Source organism: Struthio camelus, chromosome 5, assembly GCF_040807025.1.
Source record: "Struthio camelus isolate bStrCam1 chromosome 5, bStrCam1.hap1, whole genome shotgun sequence".
In the NCBI taxonomy this organism is placed as follows: domain Eukaryota; kingdom Metazoa; phylum Chordata; class Aves; order Struthioniformes; family Struthionidae; genus Struthio; species Struthio camelus.
The window spans coordinates 24,634,937-24,655,855 of record NC_090946.1 but is presented as its reverse complement, the minus strand read 5'-3'; the positions used below and the strand labels follow the sequence as shown (position 1 = coordinate 24,655,855).

Here is a 20,919-nt window from a genome sequence, read left to right as displayed (position 1 = left end):
CATGTCCTTAAGTTCTAGACGCTTAACTCTTTTTCATCTGTAAGTGTTATATTGTGTGATGACCTAGTAGGTAAATTATACCAGCTGGCCAGAATGAGTCATCTGTATAAAATATACAAAGGTGGAAGGTTGCAAGTGTTTCCTGAAACATTAAAGTACCCAACTTAAGTCCTATTAAAATTCCACTAAGTACCCATTAAAAGTTCCCCCAAGTTATTTGGAAACTTAGTGTCACCTACAATTTATATTAGACAATCAGTATTGTATTGCTGTGAGAATGACCTTTTTATTTAAAATTTCAGTTTTATCGAAAGATCTGGCTAGGAAAGGAAGAAAATAAGAATTATTCTTTTTGAAAGCCCAGGACTGTCTGATAAAGATGAGTGAGCATGTGAGGCTGGTCAGCTGCAGTGGTAAAATAAGCAGTTCGGTCCCACAGTGTGAACCAGCTGGAAGCCCACAGAGCCTCCAGTGGAGTTTCATTGAGCAGTTCTCTGCTGAAGCATACGTGCCAGGCAGGGTAGATACGTCTACTGTTATGCCGCGCGGGCTTGGTGAGATGGATGGGACCAGGGAATGAACAACCACCCCTTAAATACGTTTGAGTCCTGTTCTCGTAGGACCACTTACAAGGAGAGTTAATGTTCAACTTTTTTTTGGCCTTGGTATTGCATCTGATCCTCTGAAGCAGTGGGTGGAGGAAAATAGTGGTTTTGCAGCTCATTTTATTAAAAAAAATAAAATAAATACCATGAGTGCTTACTGAATTGAACCAGTAACCAAGAAGTGAAAGGCAAGGAGCTAAAAGGCTCCTTGCCAATCTCCAAAGCAATCTAGATGTGGTCTTATCACTTCTTTTAACCAAATGTTTTAATAACTAGAGCAGCAAGCAGTAAATTTAACCATATACTACTATGGTATGTTAATTATATTAATATATATTACTATATTGGTTGCATATGTTGATTATTAACATACATTAATATATTGCGCAACATTAATGAAAAGATTTGAACACCGTTTCAGGCAACAATTTAGCAACTAAAAATATATATATGTTATAAAATGTGATATATAAAAACATATAAAAATATATATGGTAGGTTTACTGTAATAGCAACATAAGGAAAATGAAGGTACATGCAATTATATTTATGTTTTGATTAAATCCATGTAGCACTATCTTTAGGGACAATCTGTCTCTTTTTTAAAATCATAAACTAATTTAGAGGAAAAATAAATCTTCTGTGACTAACAAAAAACATCACTAACAGAAGTATGTCTATTCTTGTATCTCATTTGAAAGATTCTCCTGAATGATTTCAGTCTAAGTTTTTTTTTTTTTTGTAAGTGTAGGTATAAAAAATTAGACAGAGAAAATGAATGTTACTGTAGCTGAAAGAAATGAATTATGGTTGGGATTTTGAAAGAAATTCCAGTTAGAAACAAATTCTGGTCTAATTTTTGTGAAAGTTTTGATCCTTAGTTAACTATCTGCCAAAAACATGTTAAACATGTTTATGGATTTATGCCTACAAAATAGTTGCTTAGGAATGATAGCCCAGGAGGATTTCCCCCACTTCCATCATGGTTCATGAGCAAGTGGGTAAACTGACACTGGAATTCTGATACTGAGGGAAATTAAATGTATTTTCAGACAGTATGTACACTGTTCACTGTGTATGCATCACACTGTGTGACACAACTTATTATTATGAAGTCAAATTTCTGAGAAAAGAATTTCTAGTCCTGATATGTGTATTCTTATTTATGTGAGAGAATTTGTGTAGCTATTGCAGGAAAAAAATTACCCTAGGAGAGTGTGTTTTCTCTATAATCATCCATTTTTAGGATTACTAGCACCTATTTTTAAAGCCTATTGCATTAGTCATTTCCAGATTCTGTGTGGGTACATGAAAATTAGCCATGGGCATATACTAGACTCTAGCAGCATAGCATGAAAGCCAGGGACAGCTTGAACTAAAAAGAGCGCACAGCTGTTTGCAAGTGGCATGGAAACTGGGTTAACCTTGCTGAACCTTAGCCAGTGGGGGTGTTTCTGTTCTGACCAGAAATGCAGGAAAGCACAGATATCGCAGAGATAACAGAATAGCTCGGGAAGGAATTAGCTTAGGGCTAACCAAGTCCATTAACTAGTGTTTAGCAGTGGCTCAGGGCCAGCATGTTATAGGAATCCCACCCGGTTAAGACTTGTGGGGAGGCAGCTCAAGGGAATGGAGTTCATGTGGATGTGTCCAAGCTGAGCCATGGTCTCTCATCTGTATTATAATTTATCACGTGAAATATAGGATATTGGTAAGGCAACAGAAACATATGTATAACTGAAGTCTAATGTAAATCACACATGATTGGCCCTGGTTGAGACTGGGAATTGAACAATCTGCTAAGAGTGCATGCTGACAGTTGGCAGGGCTAAGAACAGGAGAATATCATAAGCCCCCAGATTACTCAGACTTAACTATACCTGCACCCTTGCTAATTAGATGTCAACCAGGAAGAGGTTCTTCAGGAATCTGTACAAACCCGGTGATGTCAAAATGCTGTCCTCCTTGCAGGCTTTCAGTCCAAGCAAAGCAGCCCGTGTAGCCTCCTCTTCTCTCCCTGCAGACTCTTATGCTTGTGCAGGACGTCTAGAATACAGAAATATGAGGACAGTATCTTCATTTCATGAGAGTGACTCTGAGGTTCACAGCCTCAGCCTTCGGTGATATATTTTTGCTCTAACGGAGGCTGCTTGTATTCATCTGCAAGTTTAGCTGTAAGGGCAAATGCAGTAGTAGCAGCAACCGGATAAGTGGCCTTAAAGTCTCACACAGGAGAGCAAGCTTCTGCCAAGGGAAGCTGAGTGTGCAGATGGTCTCTTGACTTTTCCCATCCCTTATGTTTTGAAACTTAGGTTCCTGCAGCCAAGCAGATGAGTAATGATTGAGTATTGAGGAAAAGGCAAGCAGTAGCAGAGGAAAACAGGGGCTGTGTTAAGGGAAGTTTTGGGTTGAGAAGGAAGAAAGTGTGGTAGAAGAAGGGCTGACTTGAGCACCAAGGGGTGCAGCAGTCTGCCACCCCCGTGGGACTGAACATCTGCGCTGTACTCCTCAGGTCCCAGAATTTCTGGGTGTTCCCACTGTCCATACTATTCCAGCTTCCCATTCTCTTAGATAAGGCAGAATGGACCACACTTGTCTTATTTACTAGGTTATTAAATTCTTAAGAAGTAAACACCATCACCTAATTTAACTCTCTTCTCACTGTGATGTTCGACTTAACAAGTCAGTCCAGAATTATGTTATTCAGGATACTCAGGATGAAAAATACCAAGAAAACACTGCTATACACTTATTTATTGTGTATGAATATTATTATTAATGGATCTGCATAAGATGTACTTCAAATATTTGCTGGCAAACAGTAGACGAAATACCAATAGTGTCCAGGTCCCTGTGCGTAGGTGTGTATTTCTGAGGAGGAGAAGCAGGCAATTAAGCCCAAATCAATATATTTTTGTCAATGTAAATACATATTGTGTGCCAGAATAATTATCTTGTTCTGGAAAATGGTTAAGCAGCAGATTTAAGACAAATCAAATTATTTCTTCAGACAGTGCACCATGAAATTGGGCAAGCAAGCACACCATGTAAGCCAAAGTAGAAATGGGTTCAAGAAGGGAGCAAACATCAAGGAATACTGAGAAAACATGTAACGCATGTGCTTTATGTTTGACCTAGCTGTCTTTTCACTTTGTTGATAACTCAAATAACAGCTAGCAAACATGAATCTGTTTCCTTATCAAAATTATGTGCCTGTGTTCCTGCAAAGTCTCTTAGTACTGAGAAATACAGCAGACCCTTTTATATCATTCTGGTATGACTCAACTGTGAACTTCTTGTTCCTTCCTACGGTATCCTGATTATTGACATCAGAATAACTTAGTAGAGGAGCTCAGCATCTCTTTTCAAGGTTCTGCAGTTAGGGATGCCTCTCCACATATGTAACAACCACAAATTGTAGAGATGCCTCTCCACATATGTAACAACCACAAATTGTAGCATAGAAGATTTTCTGATGTTGATTTTGTCAACGTTTAATGCAATAAAAATATCGGTGGACAATTAGAGGTTGCTGAACCACACACGCATGTGGGAGAGGGGAAGTATTCAGCCTTGCCCAGCCCTCCAGCCTGGGCAGCACAGTCCCTATGTGTGAAGAGAGGAGACTGCAGTCAGTAGCTAGGACAGTGTACTCTGCCCAAGCGGTTGTCCCCAGTCTTCTCTGAAGTAAAAAAAGATCTTCAGTCAGAAACATGCCACAGACTGCAGCTGGATCAAGCACAGATTGTGGCAACTGTCACACTTTGCAGTGGGATTTTCTTCTGTTTTAGGTAGTGTGCAGAGCTTTCCCCCCCCGCCCCCATCCTCTACACAGGCATGAGCCTTTTGTTCTATGATTATAACTTTCAGGATTTGATCACTTTTCACTGTGAATGTTTACACTAGCACAGTGCAGTTCCCAGACGAGGTCATGACTCCAAAATCTGTTACAACACAGGTTATAATAAATAACTCCCATGCATATCCCGACCTCCTGAAATAATCGTCACACATTGAAGCAGTCTCAGTTTTTGTGGTATTTGGCAGCAGAAACAGTATTGTGGAGGATCCTTTCTGCTCGCTGTCCCAAGACTTCCCTTTGTTGACTAGTGCTGGAGTTGTGATCTGCTGCTTACTGTTGATACACCCATCTGTCAGCCAGCGACACGTCTACATCACAGGTTAGCTACTGGCTCTAATGAGTTTGGAAGCATTGAGGAAAGCAGCGTTGGCTTTACTCTGGGTAGGAACAGGCACTTCTGCATTAGCTGTAGCTCTGTTGTGCTTGTTACTTTCAGCAGGGCAGGCAGTACCCACCAACCTTGTGAGTGTAATGTTGAACAAGCTCACACAGAAATATATCATTAAAAGTTTGGTTGTTTAGGGATCCCAAAACTGTGCACCAGATCTCCTTTTGAGAGAATACAATATTAGGCTTCTACTATGTTGCCTTTAATGTGTTTTTTGTTTGTTTTGTTTTTTCCCTGATCTAGCTCCCTGAAACACATCTGTGGAAGAGAGATAACATTATCTTTTCTTACATAGGGATGTAAGAGAGAAGGATAGTGAAAAAAGAAGTGTGCAGCATGATCCCAGCAAAGCAATTATTTTGCAGAATTTTGCTCCTGCCTAGTGCACATGATATGAAGGAGCTGGCCAGTAGGCATAATGCAACTTTTTCAATCAGTGCAACTTCAGCCAGCCAAATTTCTTTTGCATTGGTAAAAATAGTATTTGCATGAAAAAGTGAAGACAGGAAAGGTAGAGGAGGAAAAGAAATATTTGAAGGTGAAATAGCATTTCCTCTGGCTTTGGGGAGTGCTAAATGGTATAGTATAGCGTTTGGCTTGCTGCAGGTTTGACTCAGTTTGACTGACTGACTCCAAGCTGACTCAATGTAGTTTGGTGTCTAGAAAAGCTCAGAGGAGACGTTCTGTTTCCTTTGCAGAAAAAGACTTTAGCCATTTAGTAACTATTTATTGTTTCAAGCAGTTCACCGGTCCCAAGTTGTATTACTTTGAGGCTCAGTTCAGAAAAGGGCAGTGCTAGAAGCCTTGAAAAGGAGCAGGATTCGACTTGTGATAAACTGGGCACAAACTGCGCAGGTGGGATATCCAGTGAATGCAAATACGAATACAGAGTGGTGGGGAAAAGTGTTAGCTGGGGTGGGGGTACTGCGTTTTAGTGCTAAAACAGTTCATGGGCATATATCTGTCTAAAATGTGCATCGGTGTTGGGGTGGTATATAGAGAGGTAGTGTCCAAGGCAACACCAGACTTACATGAGCCTGTAGACTCTCCTTTGTTAAAAGTGTTACAAGAACAACATGTGATCCTAAACTATGAGGTTAAAGTTAGCCATTTTCATGTTAGCCCCACTTCTGAAAAGCCAGCTCCTACACGCTTCCACTCTGTTAGTCCAGGCTTCAGTCACTGTGCATCCATCAGGTCGGTTTGTCTCATTATGTCCATTCCATTATATTTGAATTATGCTAGTGATGTATTTGGCTCCATGCTCATTTCAGTCTGAGTTCTGTTGTCCTTTTCCATGAAAGGTAGCATAAATATTACATGGGGTATTTGAAGTTTCAAAGGAATTCTTTATAAAGAGCACTTAAGCCTGGTCCATAACCTATTAGATTATTTTGGACAGAAGTCCTAACACTACCAAATTATTCAACATTCTTGTCAAATACCTAATGTTCATTTCTGGCATTCTTCCCACTCTTTTTTACTGCTCTCTCTACCTTTGATTCTTCTTTTTCTTCTCACTTTTACCTGTGGGCAAACTATGAGTCATAGCAATGAGGTACACTGACTGAGTGGCCACCCTCTATGATTCTGGTTTGTGCTTCAGTTTTTCCTGCCTGTATACGTTTGCCCACATGGCTACTCTAGAGTGATTTTGTATCACTAACAGTGATACCAAATCAGCTGCAGTCTCTAAGATGCTATAATAACCTGAGTTAATAATGAATGTTGCTGGTGTCCATTTACTGGTTTTGATCCTCACCATCTCTGTTAACTTAACAGAAACGTGATGTGGTAAACAGTTCTCGCTCTCTTTCTTGCTCATGTGCATTTCCTCACTCGTGCACGTGCGCACTCTCTCTCTTTTTCTCTAATATGTCATAACTATATGAATGTGCTATTGTTCTTTCACTTGGCATACATTTACATTAGAAAGTTCTCAGAATAATCCGTGGCATAATACCGTCAGAAACTAACAGTTTTTGCCCAAATACCTACACTGGAATTCTTATGTTCATATAAAAGGGAGTTTCACTGAAATCAGTTCCCTGTTCTTACAGTTTTATTCAGACGAAGGTCTTGATTTTAAGTATCAAGGAAAAAAGGAACTTTATGGTATAATTTGAGGGACATGAATAGCTTTTATTAAAAGGAGTATTCTGTTGCAATTAAATCTATGCTATAGGATGCTTAGGAGACCATGAACTAATGACTCCTGTGGCACAGTCCTGGAACTTATCGATCGAACTTATTTATCGATTTCTCTATCTGTTATTCAGTCTGTCTTTATTGCACATTTCTGTTTGTTTTTAGAGAGTTGTGTTAGGAGAAAAAAAATGACCATATTCCCTTTCATAGTTATGTGGTAACTCTGTATGCAAATTGCTCATGCAATTGTATGCCTGTCTTTGTTCCCTCATGATGGAAAATTATGATACACCTCGAAGTTCTATAAATTCATAGCAGAAATCAGTTTGCTATCTTGTTGGCTAGAGTTCTGTAATAGATTATAAACCTCCAAGATCGGGGTTGGGAGGGGGCACTTTTTATGTGTTTTTCAATGTCAGCTTTGTTACCACAGTTCAATTAACACTTAAAATACTGAAAATAGTGAAAGAGGAAATGAAGAATGATCTCAAAATGAATTGGTAAACAAATAGTTGAGCTGCAATTCTTACAAGACCTGCTTTTTTTGCAAGATTTTGTGCTGTTTATTTTACTTATGCCAGAAATTAGAAGAATAGACTTTACTTTCCTCCCATACATCTTGAGCTTCCATTTGCCATTTTGGCTGATGGCAAAATGTTGCCAAGTCGTGGAGAAAGTACAATTCTGTTTCTGATTGTGCTTTTGAGAAATTCTTACTCCGTTCAGACTAACGCATCCTCCCGTATGAGTTTTTAGGAAGGATACTTTAACCCCAAATGTTTTATCTATATATGTTACTTCATCTTGTATTCCAAAAAAAAAAAAAAAAAAAAAAAGCTATAGCTGATGTAATTTAGAGGTCAAAACACAAAACAGGGCTCTTTGTGTGTTCTGGTGCTGTTGTTTGGCTATGATACTATTGCAACTCTTAGGTGAAAGGTTCTAAAAATTTGGAGAACCATGATTCTTTTCCACAATGTATGTACATATTTGTAGAAGATCTCAAATATAAATTATTAACTCAGGAAAAAATTTTCTCTATTGTTCTAGTTGTGTTAAGCTAATTTAAATATGATTGTCTGAATCACTTTATCATAGTGTATATATTCTGGATGAATATATTTTTCTCATGGACAAATATTTGGAAGAAGATTCGTAATGTGTTTTCTCCTCCATTTGCCAGATTTGTGCTTGATATAGAACACCGTGAATTTCTCTTACTTTCTAGTAACCATGGCAACTGTTATTTTAGTGTTATTAGCCCAATGTAATTTAGTAGAGTTGGTTGCTGGAGGTAATTTTTCATCTACATTGTGATGATACTTGCTATTATAATTATAAATAACATTTAGAATTTACATTTAAGAATCATTTAATCATAATCTGAAATATGCTCAATACTTCTGTGAATTAGTTACTAGTGATAGCCACAATTTGCTAAGAGGAATGTGTGAGACACAGGCAAGTTAGGGGTGTTCTACAAAGCCCTCGAATGAGTCAAAGGCAGAGCTGTCATTAAAACTTGCAAGTTCCTGGTTGCCATGCAACCATTCAATTCTTAGTACTTACTGGAGCTAAGATTTTGAGCAATACTGTTTTCTCCCTTTGTACACTCTTCAGCGTGTGTTTGACTTACACATGCGTGCACGTGCACACACTTTTCTCTATAGCTATTTTTTGTTCATTCCTAGAATGATGGAATTGTATTCAACATAAAATATAGCATGAAGAAGAGGACAGACTTATTTGTGAAACAATACAAATTCTCTGTGTTCTGTGCACAGTCAGATATATGTGAGTTTAATTCCAACTTTTTTTTTAAAAAAAGATTTTTTTTAAAAAATGCAGGCAGGAAAATGTATTTTTTAAATTGTCCTCAATGAAAAAGTGAATTTAAGCTGGAGGTAAAGATGATAAAGGAGTCTGAATGGAAAGAAAACATGAACTCAGTTTAGGAACGTATCTGCATTGAAAAAGAATCCATTTGAGAAGGACTAAAGAGATTAGACACAATGAGATCCTAATTATGGGGTTGTTTTTTTTTTTGGTCATCCAGAGCACATTTTTTTAAATCTATTTTGTCACTGCAATTTCTTACAAAAGTATATTTAGGTATATTTCAGCCTTAGCTTAATTGACAGAGGAGAAAGAATGAAGTTTTCAAGGAAGAAACTTTCTTGAATCACATGTTTTCAGTGTGTTTTCATGGTAACTTAAAACATTTTCCCAAATCACTGCGTAGCTTTTTATCAAATGGGTAATATATCACATTAGTACTGTTTCCTTTTTATCTTCTTTGTGTACCAGTATGGCTGGGGCTAACAGATATTACTAAATGTAAGCTATACAACGGAAAGATAAATTTGCAGTAGCTTTGTTTGCTGTACGGTTGTGTATCTGCGCATTTTGGCCCCAGTGAAATTATTAAAATAACAAACTTTGCAGATTCTTCATAGACTGATACTGAAAATCATTTCAGTGTCCTTAGGGCTGTTGACTAGTTCGTGGTACTCGCCATTCGAAACCTTATTTTCAGAAGTTAGATGAAATTTCAACTATTACATCAAATAGAAAAGTGCTGGTTTTATGAAGGTATAAAGGAAACAAGAATTTTGTTAGTAATTTCTCTTTACACCCATGCAATTTTGTATGTCCAACTTGCATGTAAGAGAGGACATCCACAAAGTAATAATATCCAGAATGCATATGTAATTTTTTTTGTCCATGCAGAATGACAGGCACAGGCATGCACATAATCTCTCATGGACGTATCTGTCCTTCAAGGAGCTAGGTTTGTAAAAGAGCTTAGCATATTTTGGAAATCTATGAGATTTAGCGTTTGAAAATCACAATTGGATCCTAAGTACAGGAACCTACGGCTTCTTCAAGCCTGAAACGTGTGCCTTGAAAATCCTGTTTTTAGCTGGCAATTAACCCTGGTGAAACCTAAAATTCACGGTTACCAAAATTTCCATCTTGTATCCTTTTTCTTCTTGAGGAAATTTGAAACATCATGTATTCCTTCCCAAGAAAGTGCCCCGACATCTAATTTACAGGATCTGTGGAGGTACCTTTATTCTTTCAGCCAAAGCATCTCTTTTTGAATGAAATCATTAAATATTAGCATGCAAAAGAGAGAAAAGGTGATCACAGGAGTTACTGCAGCATTTTAATCTAGAAGCTTGGGCATACCCAGGAAGGGTGACGTCTGAGATTTAAAATGCTTAAACATCCATTGGAACAAGTACTGGAATACAGGTTATTCCTCCAAGAAGTTTGCCCTAAACACTAGGCTAGAGAGTCTCACTTTTATTACTCCAACTTAGCCTATATTTTATTGCTCCAGAGAAGGTGGAACACCTCTGAAAAGAGGGAATGAAAATAATCAGGTCAAGCTGGCAAGCAGTTAGATTTCCCTCCAGGGAGCTAAGAGAAGTTTGAACTCATGCTCTTTGTATCCTGGTTGAAGATTTGAACTGCCAAACCATTGGCTAAAAGGGAAAATCAGTTCTGCCTTACACTAGCTGTCTTTTGAAAGAAAAAAACAGCTCCCTGTTGTGATCTTTTATTTGGAATAAAAATACCCAGATTCCTATCTCTAGAAAAGGGCCTACGCCGCTGAATGGTGTTGAGGGACCATAGTCCTGCCTGGGGAAAGCTTTTAAGCACTCTTAAGTTAGCACTTCCTTTGTTAATTGCCTCAGCAAGTTCCCTGCTTAACACAGTGGTTTATTTGAACACCATTTTTCAGCACCTCATTCTGCCTGTGCTTCTGCTTTCCTACTTTGTATGTATGGTTTTCAGCAGCTATGTACGTTACAGGCTACCTACAGCTTTTGCTGAAAGTTGCAGTACTTGGGTTTCCGTTGTGAACTTAGTGATAAGTCCTTCTTAGAAAATCTTAATTGCCAGTAACACCCACCAAAACCACTGAGAATCATAACTGCACCCATTTGAAAGGGCCAGATATAGAGGAGGTCCAAACATAAACTTTTACAAGATTGGAGCCACTGATTTTCAAAGAACAGTGAAATTTTGTTATGAGTTGACTTTAATGAATTGGCATTCATTACTTAAAAAAAAAAAAAGCAATTACCTATAATTGACACTTCTATAAGCTACTACATTTTTATCTGCTGTCCAGTGGCACTCAAAAAAGTGTCATTCTTTCAGATCCGTTGAAAGGTTCAAAGAATATATTTCAGTCTGATCGTTAAAGCTAATAAGTTTATATACCTTCTTATCAGTAGAAGTAAGGAACTAATATGTCAGTAGAAGTACAATCTGCTTTTAGACAGTAAGTTTTGATTTGTTCCACTGCCAAAAGATCAAGCTAAAAGTAAATCCAGATGCCATTGTAATTGCTTCATTCTTGTATTAATACAGTGGAATAGAAAGCTATGAATCTCTGCAAATGGGTTTCTTTCTTGCATCTGAAAGATGACTAAGCCAGCTCATTTAAAAATAAAACCTACACCCTTTTAAGAGAAATGTTGTCCTAACTTTTTCTTTGACCATGTTTTCTGTTTTACGTGTCTATATAATTCTTTCGTGTGGTGATGGAGGGAAAAGAGCCTAACACATGAAAGAGCTTCTTTAATGTGATTTCTAGCAAATTCGAACTAATGACTGAATTGAGAAAATTGGATGACCAGCTGAATTTTGAATATTATCCATGTGTCTCTATTTCTGGATGTCATGTGTCCCTCATCCTGACCCTTTTTAGAAGCATTAAAAACGTGCATGTAAACTCATCATCTTGATTGAACTTAATTTTTATATGGCATCCAGCATGTGAAGAGGAATACTTACTTGCTGCTTTCCTGTATTATCTCTGCAGATTAAATGCAAAAACCAAAAAATGCTATGCTTTCTCTTCTGATTGAAGATCCAATTAAGTAATCATATTTAAGCATGATGTGAGAATTGTGAATCCTTCAGCAGGTCCTGGCTGGAGCAGATCTAGGCATTTTCAAAGATAGCCACTTCAGTATTGTCAGAAGACAGAGAAGGGCGTTAACATCAATCGTTTGCATCTGCAGAACCTATCTGGAATTGATGTCTGGATCAGCTTGTGGCCTCAGTCCCCTTAAAAAGGGAATGGCTGCTCTGAAATGGGCTGTTTTTCATCCTAGTGAATACTTTCAGATCTGAGAAAAAAGGTACAATTAACTATTGTTCAGAAATGTGGCATTAAAATACTAACATTTTCAGAGAAAAGTAGTTAATTACTTTTATTTAATAAGCTTCTGGATTTATTAAAAAGCAAATGTGCTCACAAATTAGAAGATACATGTTGGAAAAAGGACTTTCTAGTCTTCATAAAAATATAAAAGTTGAATTCCTTCTGAAATGAAAGAGAAAAAAAAAACAATAAAACACTGAGCAACTTTGAAGTGGTGGGCAGCACCTTCATAACACTTTGCATCAGCAACTGGGAACATGGCCAAAATATAAATAAAACTAACACGCACACAGGCTATGCAAGTATTCCTCAATCTACTGAAAATTTTGAGTTGAGCTTTTGAAGGTCAGTTCCCATCCTCGTACGTGCTTTTCTGGCTACGTTGTCTTGTCTTAGCTCTTGCAACAGGATGCTCTTTTGAGCTGCGTCTTTCACTATGTTTTTACTGAGTAAAGAAAGGAGTTCCTGATCTTGACAGGAACTGCTGGTAGATTCTCTAGCAGAAGTAATTATCTTGGCTATTCCAGAAGATACTTTTTGAAGTATAGGGCTAACTGTTTTTTCCTATCTCCACTGTCCAGAAAGACATTGTGAACAACTGCAGTTTGAAACTGCATATAAACAAGAGTTTACATTTGGTTTGCAAACTATTTTTCATTATTTGGGGCCTTGAATGGAAAAGTGAAATCACTTTAGGCCTTGGCTGCACAGGCTATTTCAGGAGACTGTTCTTAAGGATGCCTTCTTTAGATAGAAAGACATCTGGTTCTTGCCCGTGCTTGCTCTGAGCAGGTCTGGGGACCTTCTGATCCCTGCCTACAAAGGCTCTCTTGTCATTGTTATGACTGGGGATAGATTTTTTCTGAACATGTTTGTGTTGACACCGTGACTCCCAACAGTTTACATCTTTTTTTTTTATTTATTTACTTTTTTCTTCAGGTGCAGAAACCTTACGTTTCCTGAAAGGCTCCCTGAGGTCAGCATTGTATTCATATTTGTTAATGAAGCTCTCTCAGTGATTCTGCGCTCCATCCATTCTGCTATTGACCGGACTCCTGCTCACCTGCTGAAAGAGATTATTTTAGTTGATGATAACAGTAATAATGGTAAGAGTTGTTGATTGGATTTTTTTCAAACAGATTGGATCATACATAAGAATCCTTGAGTTGTGACTCTGAGTCATCCTATTAGCATTTCAAATAGTGTCAGCATATTTTCTCTCTTCTTCCCACAATCCTTCTGGGCTTTATCTTTAAATAAACACAAGTGGGGCATATAAAAACAGTGTGTACAAAAATAGAATGCTGTTTCTATACATTTAAGGTCTTGGTAAGTAGCATATTAAGCATAACTAGAGATCAGAGACCTAAGAAAGATATTTTACGCTTTGTAGAGCTCCAGTGGCTTTGAAAATAGTCTGCTTTCCGTGGTCTTCCTGTTTTAGTTGTGTGCTTCTGTATGCTTACTCACTTTTTCTCTTTTGTATAAAGCATCTTTCTGTATTTCTTAAATATCTCCTTTAGTGTCCTTTCCTTCTCTGTCTTTTTCTTACTCTCTCCTTTCCTTTTGGCTGTTTTCAGGCTCTCGTAGCCAACATTTACCTTGCTCCTTTTCTACTGTATGTCCTTAAACAGATTTTGCTCTCCATGGTCTGAAGGACTGGACTTTTTATTTCTGATTGCTCAGTGCTTGCCTAGGTGGTTGTCAGACCATGCTGGGCATTATTTACAAGTCTCATTTTCTGGCAAGGTTACTTGTGAAATGCTAATCATCTGTACACAGGATGCTGAAATTATAGGCAGATTTGTCTCTGCTGGGGGGTTAATTTTGAACTCCTAAAATACAAGGAGAATCTGAATTTATCCTGGCCAAAGACAGGGCAGGGTATCCTGCTGAACAAAGGGCTTCTCCTGTCCTTACGATCCTTATAGCTATTACGTGATCCCTGTGGCTAGATTCTGGGACTCGCTGCTAGTCATAGATGTATGTCAGATTTACATAGAATAGAAATTTAGTAGGAAGCAAGTAAATAAGTTCTCCTCTCTAGGCTATACATTTCACTACCTCCTCTTCTGCTGGCTGTCAACGAAGGAAAAACTAAAATCTTCTCTCCTTAAAGTGCACACAACCCAACGACTTGATTTAAGCTTATGTCAAATCTAATTCTAATCCCAGTGAATAATGCTACGTTTAGAGTCAACTAAGGCTGACAAAGCTTTTCTTGAAACACCTACTCATGGAACGCTGTGGGTAAACTGGCATGCAGGATTTATGGGTTGTTATTCTTGGTTTATGGCACAATTTGTGATGTAGCAGTGCAGTGAAGTAAAAGAAAAATCAAATGCAACAGCATACTATGAGGGAGGTTAAAACCATGCATGCGCTTATGGACATGCGCGCGCGCACACGTATTGAGAAACACATATACGTGGTTCACAAACATCTTGTGAACTGGGATAGGTTTTGTTTCAAAACGTGGTTCAAGATGCCATTTGACACACGATTTTACTGATGCACTCTTACTGGCCTTAATTTCTCCCCTTCCCCTCACTCATGCAATACACGAGTTTGATCAGAAAAACTAATTAACTTCAGCTAGTGGAATTGGACTCTGGGACGTGTTTGTAAAAATTCATTTGTGCATCTTTCAAACAGATCCTGTTAATATGCCAAGAGCTGAATAGATTTGGTTGGGTATTGGTGCTGCAGTGCCTGAGGCCTCTGTCCACAGAGGAATTAGCCACCAGAAGGTCATAGAAGAAAAATAATTTGTCTGAGAAAGGAGTTTTCAAGGGTTCCTAGAGCTTGAGTCTGATCTCTACAGAAGTTACTGGCAGTTACTCCAGTAAGTAAATTACAGAGCAATGTCAAAAACGTCAGTGTTTCTGAGAGTCTGTCATTATAGCTGCCTCGCACGCATGCTTTTTGCAGTCCGCTCTATGGGCCCGTTAAAATTATTCTTTTCCGTATTTCTTATCTGAAATAGATGAGAAATCACAGAAACCACCTATTCTTTTAGGAAGACCTATTCAATCACATTTTGTGTTAGTACCAGTGCGGTACCATATTGTTATCACTGTCTGTACCTTTTATTCGGACTTATCTTTCTTACCCTCGCATGCCCAAAATCCTTAGGTTCCTGACCTCAAACAGGAAGGCAGAAATTGAGAGGAAGGTAACCTTTGATTTGGCTGCCTTAGCTTGGTGTTATGTGTCATTCTATACCAAATCACGTTACACAGAACAATACTTAGTCTCCTAGAAAACGTCAAGTCCATCCAGGATTTTCTGCTGCTCCTCTAACCCCTTCTGTGCTGTCTCTTCCCTGCAGAAGCAAATTAGATTCCTACAGTCCTTTTTACCCCATAATATATGCTGAGGATCTGGTAATAGGCATCCTTTTGGAGAGGATGGATGGTAGGCAGGAAAGGGAGCAATTATAAAGATGATATATGAGCTTTTCTATTATTAGTTTAAATCCTAAAATATTTATTTCACAATGTCCTTTTGCTTTTACAGTATTCTATTTTCAATTTTGTCCTCCCTTTTAGCATCACTGAAACTAATCCTTCATATTTAGTGTCATTCTTCTCTTTTTTTTGTTGTTGTCGTCGTCGTTAGTGGCTCTTTAGCTTGTGAATTTTGCTGCCTGTAAGAGAAGTGATTTAGTCTGGGTTTCCCTGTAAGTTACCTGAGGGGTAAAAGCTTCATTTTTGCTTGTGACTGGCTCCAGACTCTTAACTCTCGCACAGGCCTGGCAGAAGCCTAATCATAAGCAATATGTTTTCTTTCAAACTTTTGGTGGGGGTGGCAAACTCCAGAACTTGGTGAAAGTTTACATGGATCTTGCAGGCAGGAAACGTTAGAGAACAGGCAGTGACTAGGTAAAGAAACTTTGATCAGGCAAAGTGCAAATGAACTTATTTTTTTATTTTCAGTAGCATGTACTATTTGCTTGGACTCACCTGGCACATTGGATTAAAATCAGAGCATAAAATATGATGACTGGCACTATACCAGAGGATACCTATATTTCCTACTTCCAAGGGAAAAGTGATATTGGGGTTTAAACTTGTGTACATTTTTGTTGTGGGCCAAATTCCATATCTGTTTGCAAACACCTAAATTTTTCCCAATTTCAGTAAATCTAGCCTTCTGTGGCTTTCAGAAAAGAGCAATGGAAGAACTGATAGCTGCTTAAAATTCCATCATGGTGATTTCAGAAACAGTATATTCAAGCATATGGCCAAAGTCCGTACCTTTGTCTTGGTGTATTTAAGTTATCCTGAAGTGCATGAAATAAAATATCATATGTCAAGCAAATTATCTATGACTTCTTCTAAATCTTAGTACAGTTACTGAAGTTCCCAATTATGTTTCAGGAGACCTCAATTAATCTCTTTGTGAAGCTTCCTCTTTTTTTAAATAAACGTTTCAAGTTAACATATTGTGAAAATGCCAGCCTGTGCCATTTAAAAGCAGAAAATAGATTTAACAGATCCCAAAATTTTGATCCTTTATTTTAATACAGCAGTTCACATGGCTTATTGTATGCATTTCAGTAGACCATCTTTTCCTATGAAATTCTGATAAGCATAACATTTAAACGTTTTATGTATACTACCAGGTACATTAATATTTACTTTAGTTGAAGATTAACAGAATTAGAAGTGCATCAGTGACTGCTCAGGTATTTATAACAAGAACAAGAAATTCATTAAAAAACCCCATATATCAGTGTTGTTCATTCTGATCTCAATTACATTGATGTCAACTAGAGTAACTTCACTGATTTAGTCTATCCTACTGTAGTTTGTGCTGTATGTCAGATCAGAATCTTTTCTGTTCTCCTCAGGAATGCCGATTACCTTTCGGAGATAATGTGCTCCTTAGTTTATAACTTGGCAATAAAATTATTTATTCATTTTGCCTTCAGAAGTCGCACCGATTTCCAGCTGGTTCAATGGCTTTGAGGAGAGGGTTTTGCAAAGATAAGGCATTAAAATGCCTTTAAGTGACCCTCCCCAAGACTGCTGAGAGTTAACTAGTCCTCAGAAATATATTTAGAAAAAAGCATTCCCTGAGCTGGAAACTACAGGAACAGTGTTTTCCTCACACTGTTGCTTGTTCTGTCCTGCCCTGTGGGGAGAGGGTGGTGACCTTATTTGACAGTGGAATCCTGTCTTGGCCTTTGAGTCCTTTCACTGGCAGTGAGCTGTTCTGCATTGTCAAGACCCTCTTGATGTTATTTTCAGCTGATTAGAAATCTATCTAAAAAAGTCACTGCGAGCTGTGGCGTGGCAGTGTGCATTAATGTGTCCAGGGTATGTATTACAAAATTTAATATTATAGCAGCAATTATCTTTCTCTGTAGCAATTTTCCATATTAAAATTAGTAACAAATGTTGCCGTAGACTCAGATTTCATAAAGTTTCCTGCTTTTTCTTTGAATCATTACTTATGAATGAAATGTTCTAACATTTCCAGCTTAATAATTCTCATTCTTTGCCCAGAGATTTCCATTAACACTGCTACTCAGTTGCAGTAATAATGCTGGGTATCATAGGACGCTGATTTTATGACTGGCAGTGTTGCGGAGCAGTAGTACAGAGTGGTAGAAAATGGGTCACCTGCAGCTGTATTACCTTTGAGAGATTTGCTACATTGTCCCCAAAACATTGAATAAAAAGAAGCTTTTCAAAAAGCGTCCAGAACCAATGTTTTCACTAGAAACCTATATTTCTTTGTTAGTTATCTTTTAAGAAAGATTTGGGAATAGGAGATTGTCTGAATTATTTTCTTTACATAAGTAGTGATCAATAAACGACAAAAGTACCGTCCAAATGCATGCTAAATTTCCTGCTCTAGCGTAACTTGAAGACAGCTTACCTGCAGACCAGACAAAGTTGGTTTTTACAAACCCATTAATAACAATGTCCTGGGTAGGTTTTTAGGGTTTGCTGTCCTTCTATTTGGCTTCTTGTTCAAGCAAGGGGAAGGTTTTTTCTCTTACCTCAATCCCAGCAAAATATAAAGGCAAATAAAAGCATTTAAAACCAAGGAAAAACCAAACTTCATGCATTCTTGCAATCAGTTTTGGGCCGTGATTTGTGCATTGTGAAGGCTTTGCTTTATCTATATAGATTCATTCCTCCCCATAGGTAATGGTCTTTATTCTGAAATCATTATTATTGCACAGTCAAACTTGACACAAGCAAACCTGGTAGTGGTGCTAGCAAAGATTTACATGAGAGAGGGCTGTGTAATGCTAGTTAGGAGTCGGATGCTAAAAAGCATGTGTTTTATGTATAGACTAGGAAATCTGTCCTCTTTGTAGACTTGAAAACAGATTTTGGCATTGTTACGAACTGTACATTGAACTTGCATAGTAACATTTTGCAGTAAGACTTTAATAAATGAAGTAAGACGATTCTTTGAGCAAGTGTTTACTACTACATGTTCAGTGCTGATGCTAGTACTGCAGTGAGATGTGTCTTGGCTTATGTGCCTGCTACTGTGGATGCAGCTGAAAATAAATAAGAAGAAAATAAGCAGAAGCTAACATCTAGTCTCATGATGTTTCATAAGGCCAGTTGAGCTAGGAGATTGCAGCAGACTGAGGAATGTTGATCTAGTTCTGAGGTGGGAGGGGGTAGAATATGTGGGCACTTCTGTTCATATCCCAGTGATGACTGGCCATGCAGCTCTAACCTCTTGTGGAAAAAATTAAGAACCACTAATCTATACAGACTGTGAGATAAATGTAAGGACAGCGGATCCTAAATACAAAGTCCTGGATTGGCTGTAAACTGTTCTCTCCTCTTACTTGTCAGTCATTGTCATACTGTATTCAATTCCATCTTTGAAAGGAAGAGGATTTAGAGTAGGCATAGAAGACGTAGTAGCTGATAAGTGCATGAAAACCTGCTTCTATGTTTGAAGATAACATATGAAATTACATGGAAGGAAGTATAGCATATCCAGAGGCAGTGAGCAATAAAGCAGAAAAGAGAGGGGTGCCACAGAGGAAGAATGCTGTCCCAACCATTCTTGCCCCTCTTCTGCTTTGACTCATCAGTCTTCACCCCTTCTTTTCCCATGTTCACGTTTCCTTCATTCTTTTTTCATGTAATGGTGATTTGTACCCTTGCTCTTTTGTTTGTCTGCTTTCCTTTTCTTTGTTCTACCCTAACAGTCCACTCTTTTTCAGATGTTCCCTTCCTCACGCCCATTCTGTACACCTGATTCTTCTTTATTTTAGCCTGTGTCCTTCTTTATTTTAGCCAGGTTCTCTGTTTTCCATACTCTCAAACTTCAGTGTGCCTACTCCTCTTATTTTCTCCTCCACCTCAATGTTTACCCCTCTTTTTAACAAACTGCACTGTACTCCATTTTTCCCATCTTATTATTTAGCTCCCCCTGGCCTTTAGCCCTGTGCTATAAACTGCTGCCTGACTCATCCATCCGTACCTTCTTCCTTCTCCCAACAGTATTCTCTCCTTCCTTTGTGTCATAATTTTCTCATTCTTCTGTCTTCCTCCTTTTTCTCTCATAAATCCTCCTCTTCAGCCATATTTTTCTATTTTCTTTTGCCTTCATTTAGTAATAATTATGTCATATCCTTTTAGATTAGGGTTTCTTAACCTTCCCATATCTGATCTCCATACTGCATCAGACTCAAATGTAGACTTGCATTCAGTTACACAGAGGGTGGGGGAAGTGGCATCCCTTGCTGGAGGTAAGACTCTGATCTGTAGCATAGACATTATAATGATATGAAAATCTTATTGGCTCTTTGATAATCTCTCTAAACAGACTGGATCAACCCATCACCATACAGTTTTCATTGCTGTATAGTGGGAACCATCATGTTCTCCATTCTTTATAAGTAATGGGGAAGGTCCTAAGTCTTCATTTTTCAGGTCAGGAAAGCTTCACCTTTCCTGGCGCGATCACCACTGTAGTTAAGTGTGGCTCTTCCAGTGCGTCCACAAGAATTCAGACATCGGTTGGACATTTTGCCCATGTGGAAGTGTGTGGTCAGCAGATGTTGGCAGTGACAAAGTGACCTTTCAAATGAATGGTGGATTTAATCACCTGCAGTTTAGTATAGTTCAGTCTGTGTGGCTGGAAAAGCAGTTTAAATGTGTTTGATGCTGATAGCGTAACCTCTGTCCACATCAGGAGTCAGCAGTAGATCGTGGTGCTTTTATTGCAGTCTCGTGCAGCCGTAGAGTTTTTGATTCCAACATATAATAAAATAAGGTGAGCTGAGTCTTGCAGTTGTTGAAAATTAATATGTGGTCATTGATCTTTTATTCTATCCCCAAGATAATTCTGTTCATATGTTGACCATTCTCAACAGTTCATTCAAAATATTCCAGTGAGACCTAACGATGGATACAGAATTCCTAATTCAGTCTCTTAAATATTTAACTCATTCAGTCCCAATACAAAAGTAGTTAGGGAAATAAAATTAGTTCTTTTTTCACTAGGAATTCCAGAAATTATCTTGAATTGTCTATGCTGCCTGTTTTCAGGAAGAAACAACTTGCGGTCTAGTAAATACCTATTCTATATGTTGGATTCAATATAGAGAATACCAAATGGATAGAGCAGCCACTTCTAAAGACAACATTTTCCTTACTTTCAGTCTAAATGTAGGCAGAATAGAGAAGAAGTTATTTTATGCAACTCCAAACCTTATCACTAGATAGTTCTTTTTTATAGT

General features: G+C 38.1%; 1 protein-coding gene across 11 annotated transcripts in view; it reads left to right on the top strand.

The window, feature by feature from the left end:
* The window catches only part of GALNT18 (polypeptide N-acetylgalactosaminyltransferase 18), a 276,796-nt gene that overhangs the window by 150,182 nt on the left and 105,695 nt on the right, over window positions 1-20,919 (top strand). For all 11 annotated transcript variants that reach the window (XM_068945116.1, XM_068945114.1, XM_068945115.1 and 8 more), the window contains one exon: window positions 13,128-13,294. In XM_068945116.1, the coding sequence (XP_068801217.1) occupies window positions 13,128-13,294 (167 nt within the window). The remainder of the gene's footprint in view (window positions 1-13,127; window positions 13,295-20,919) is intronic.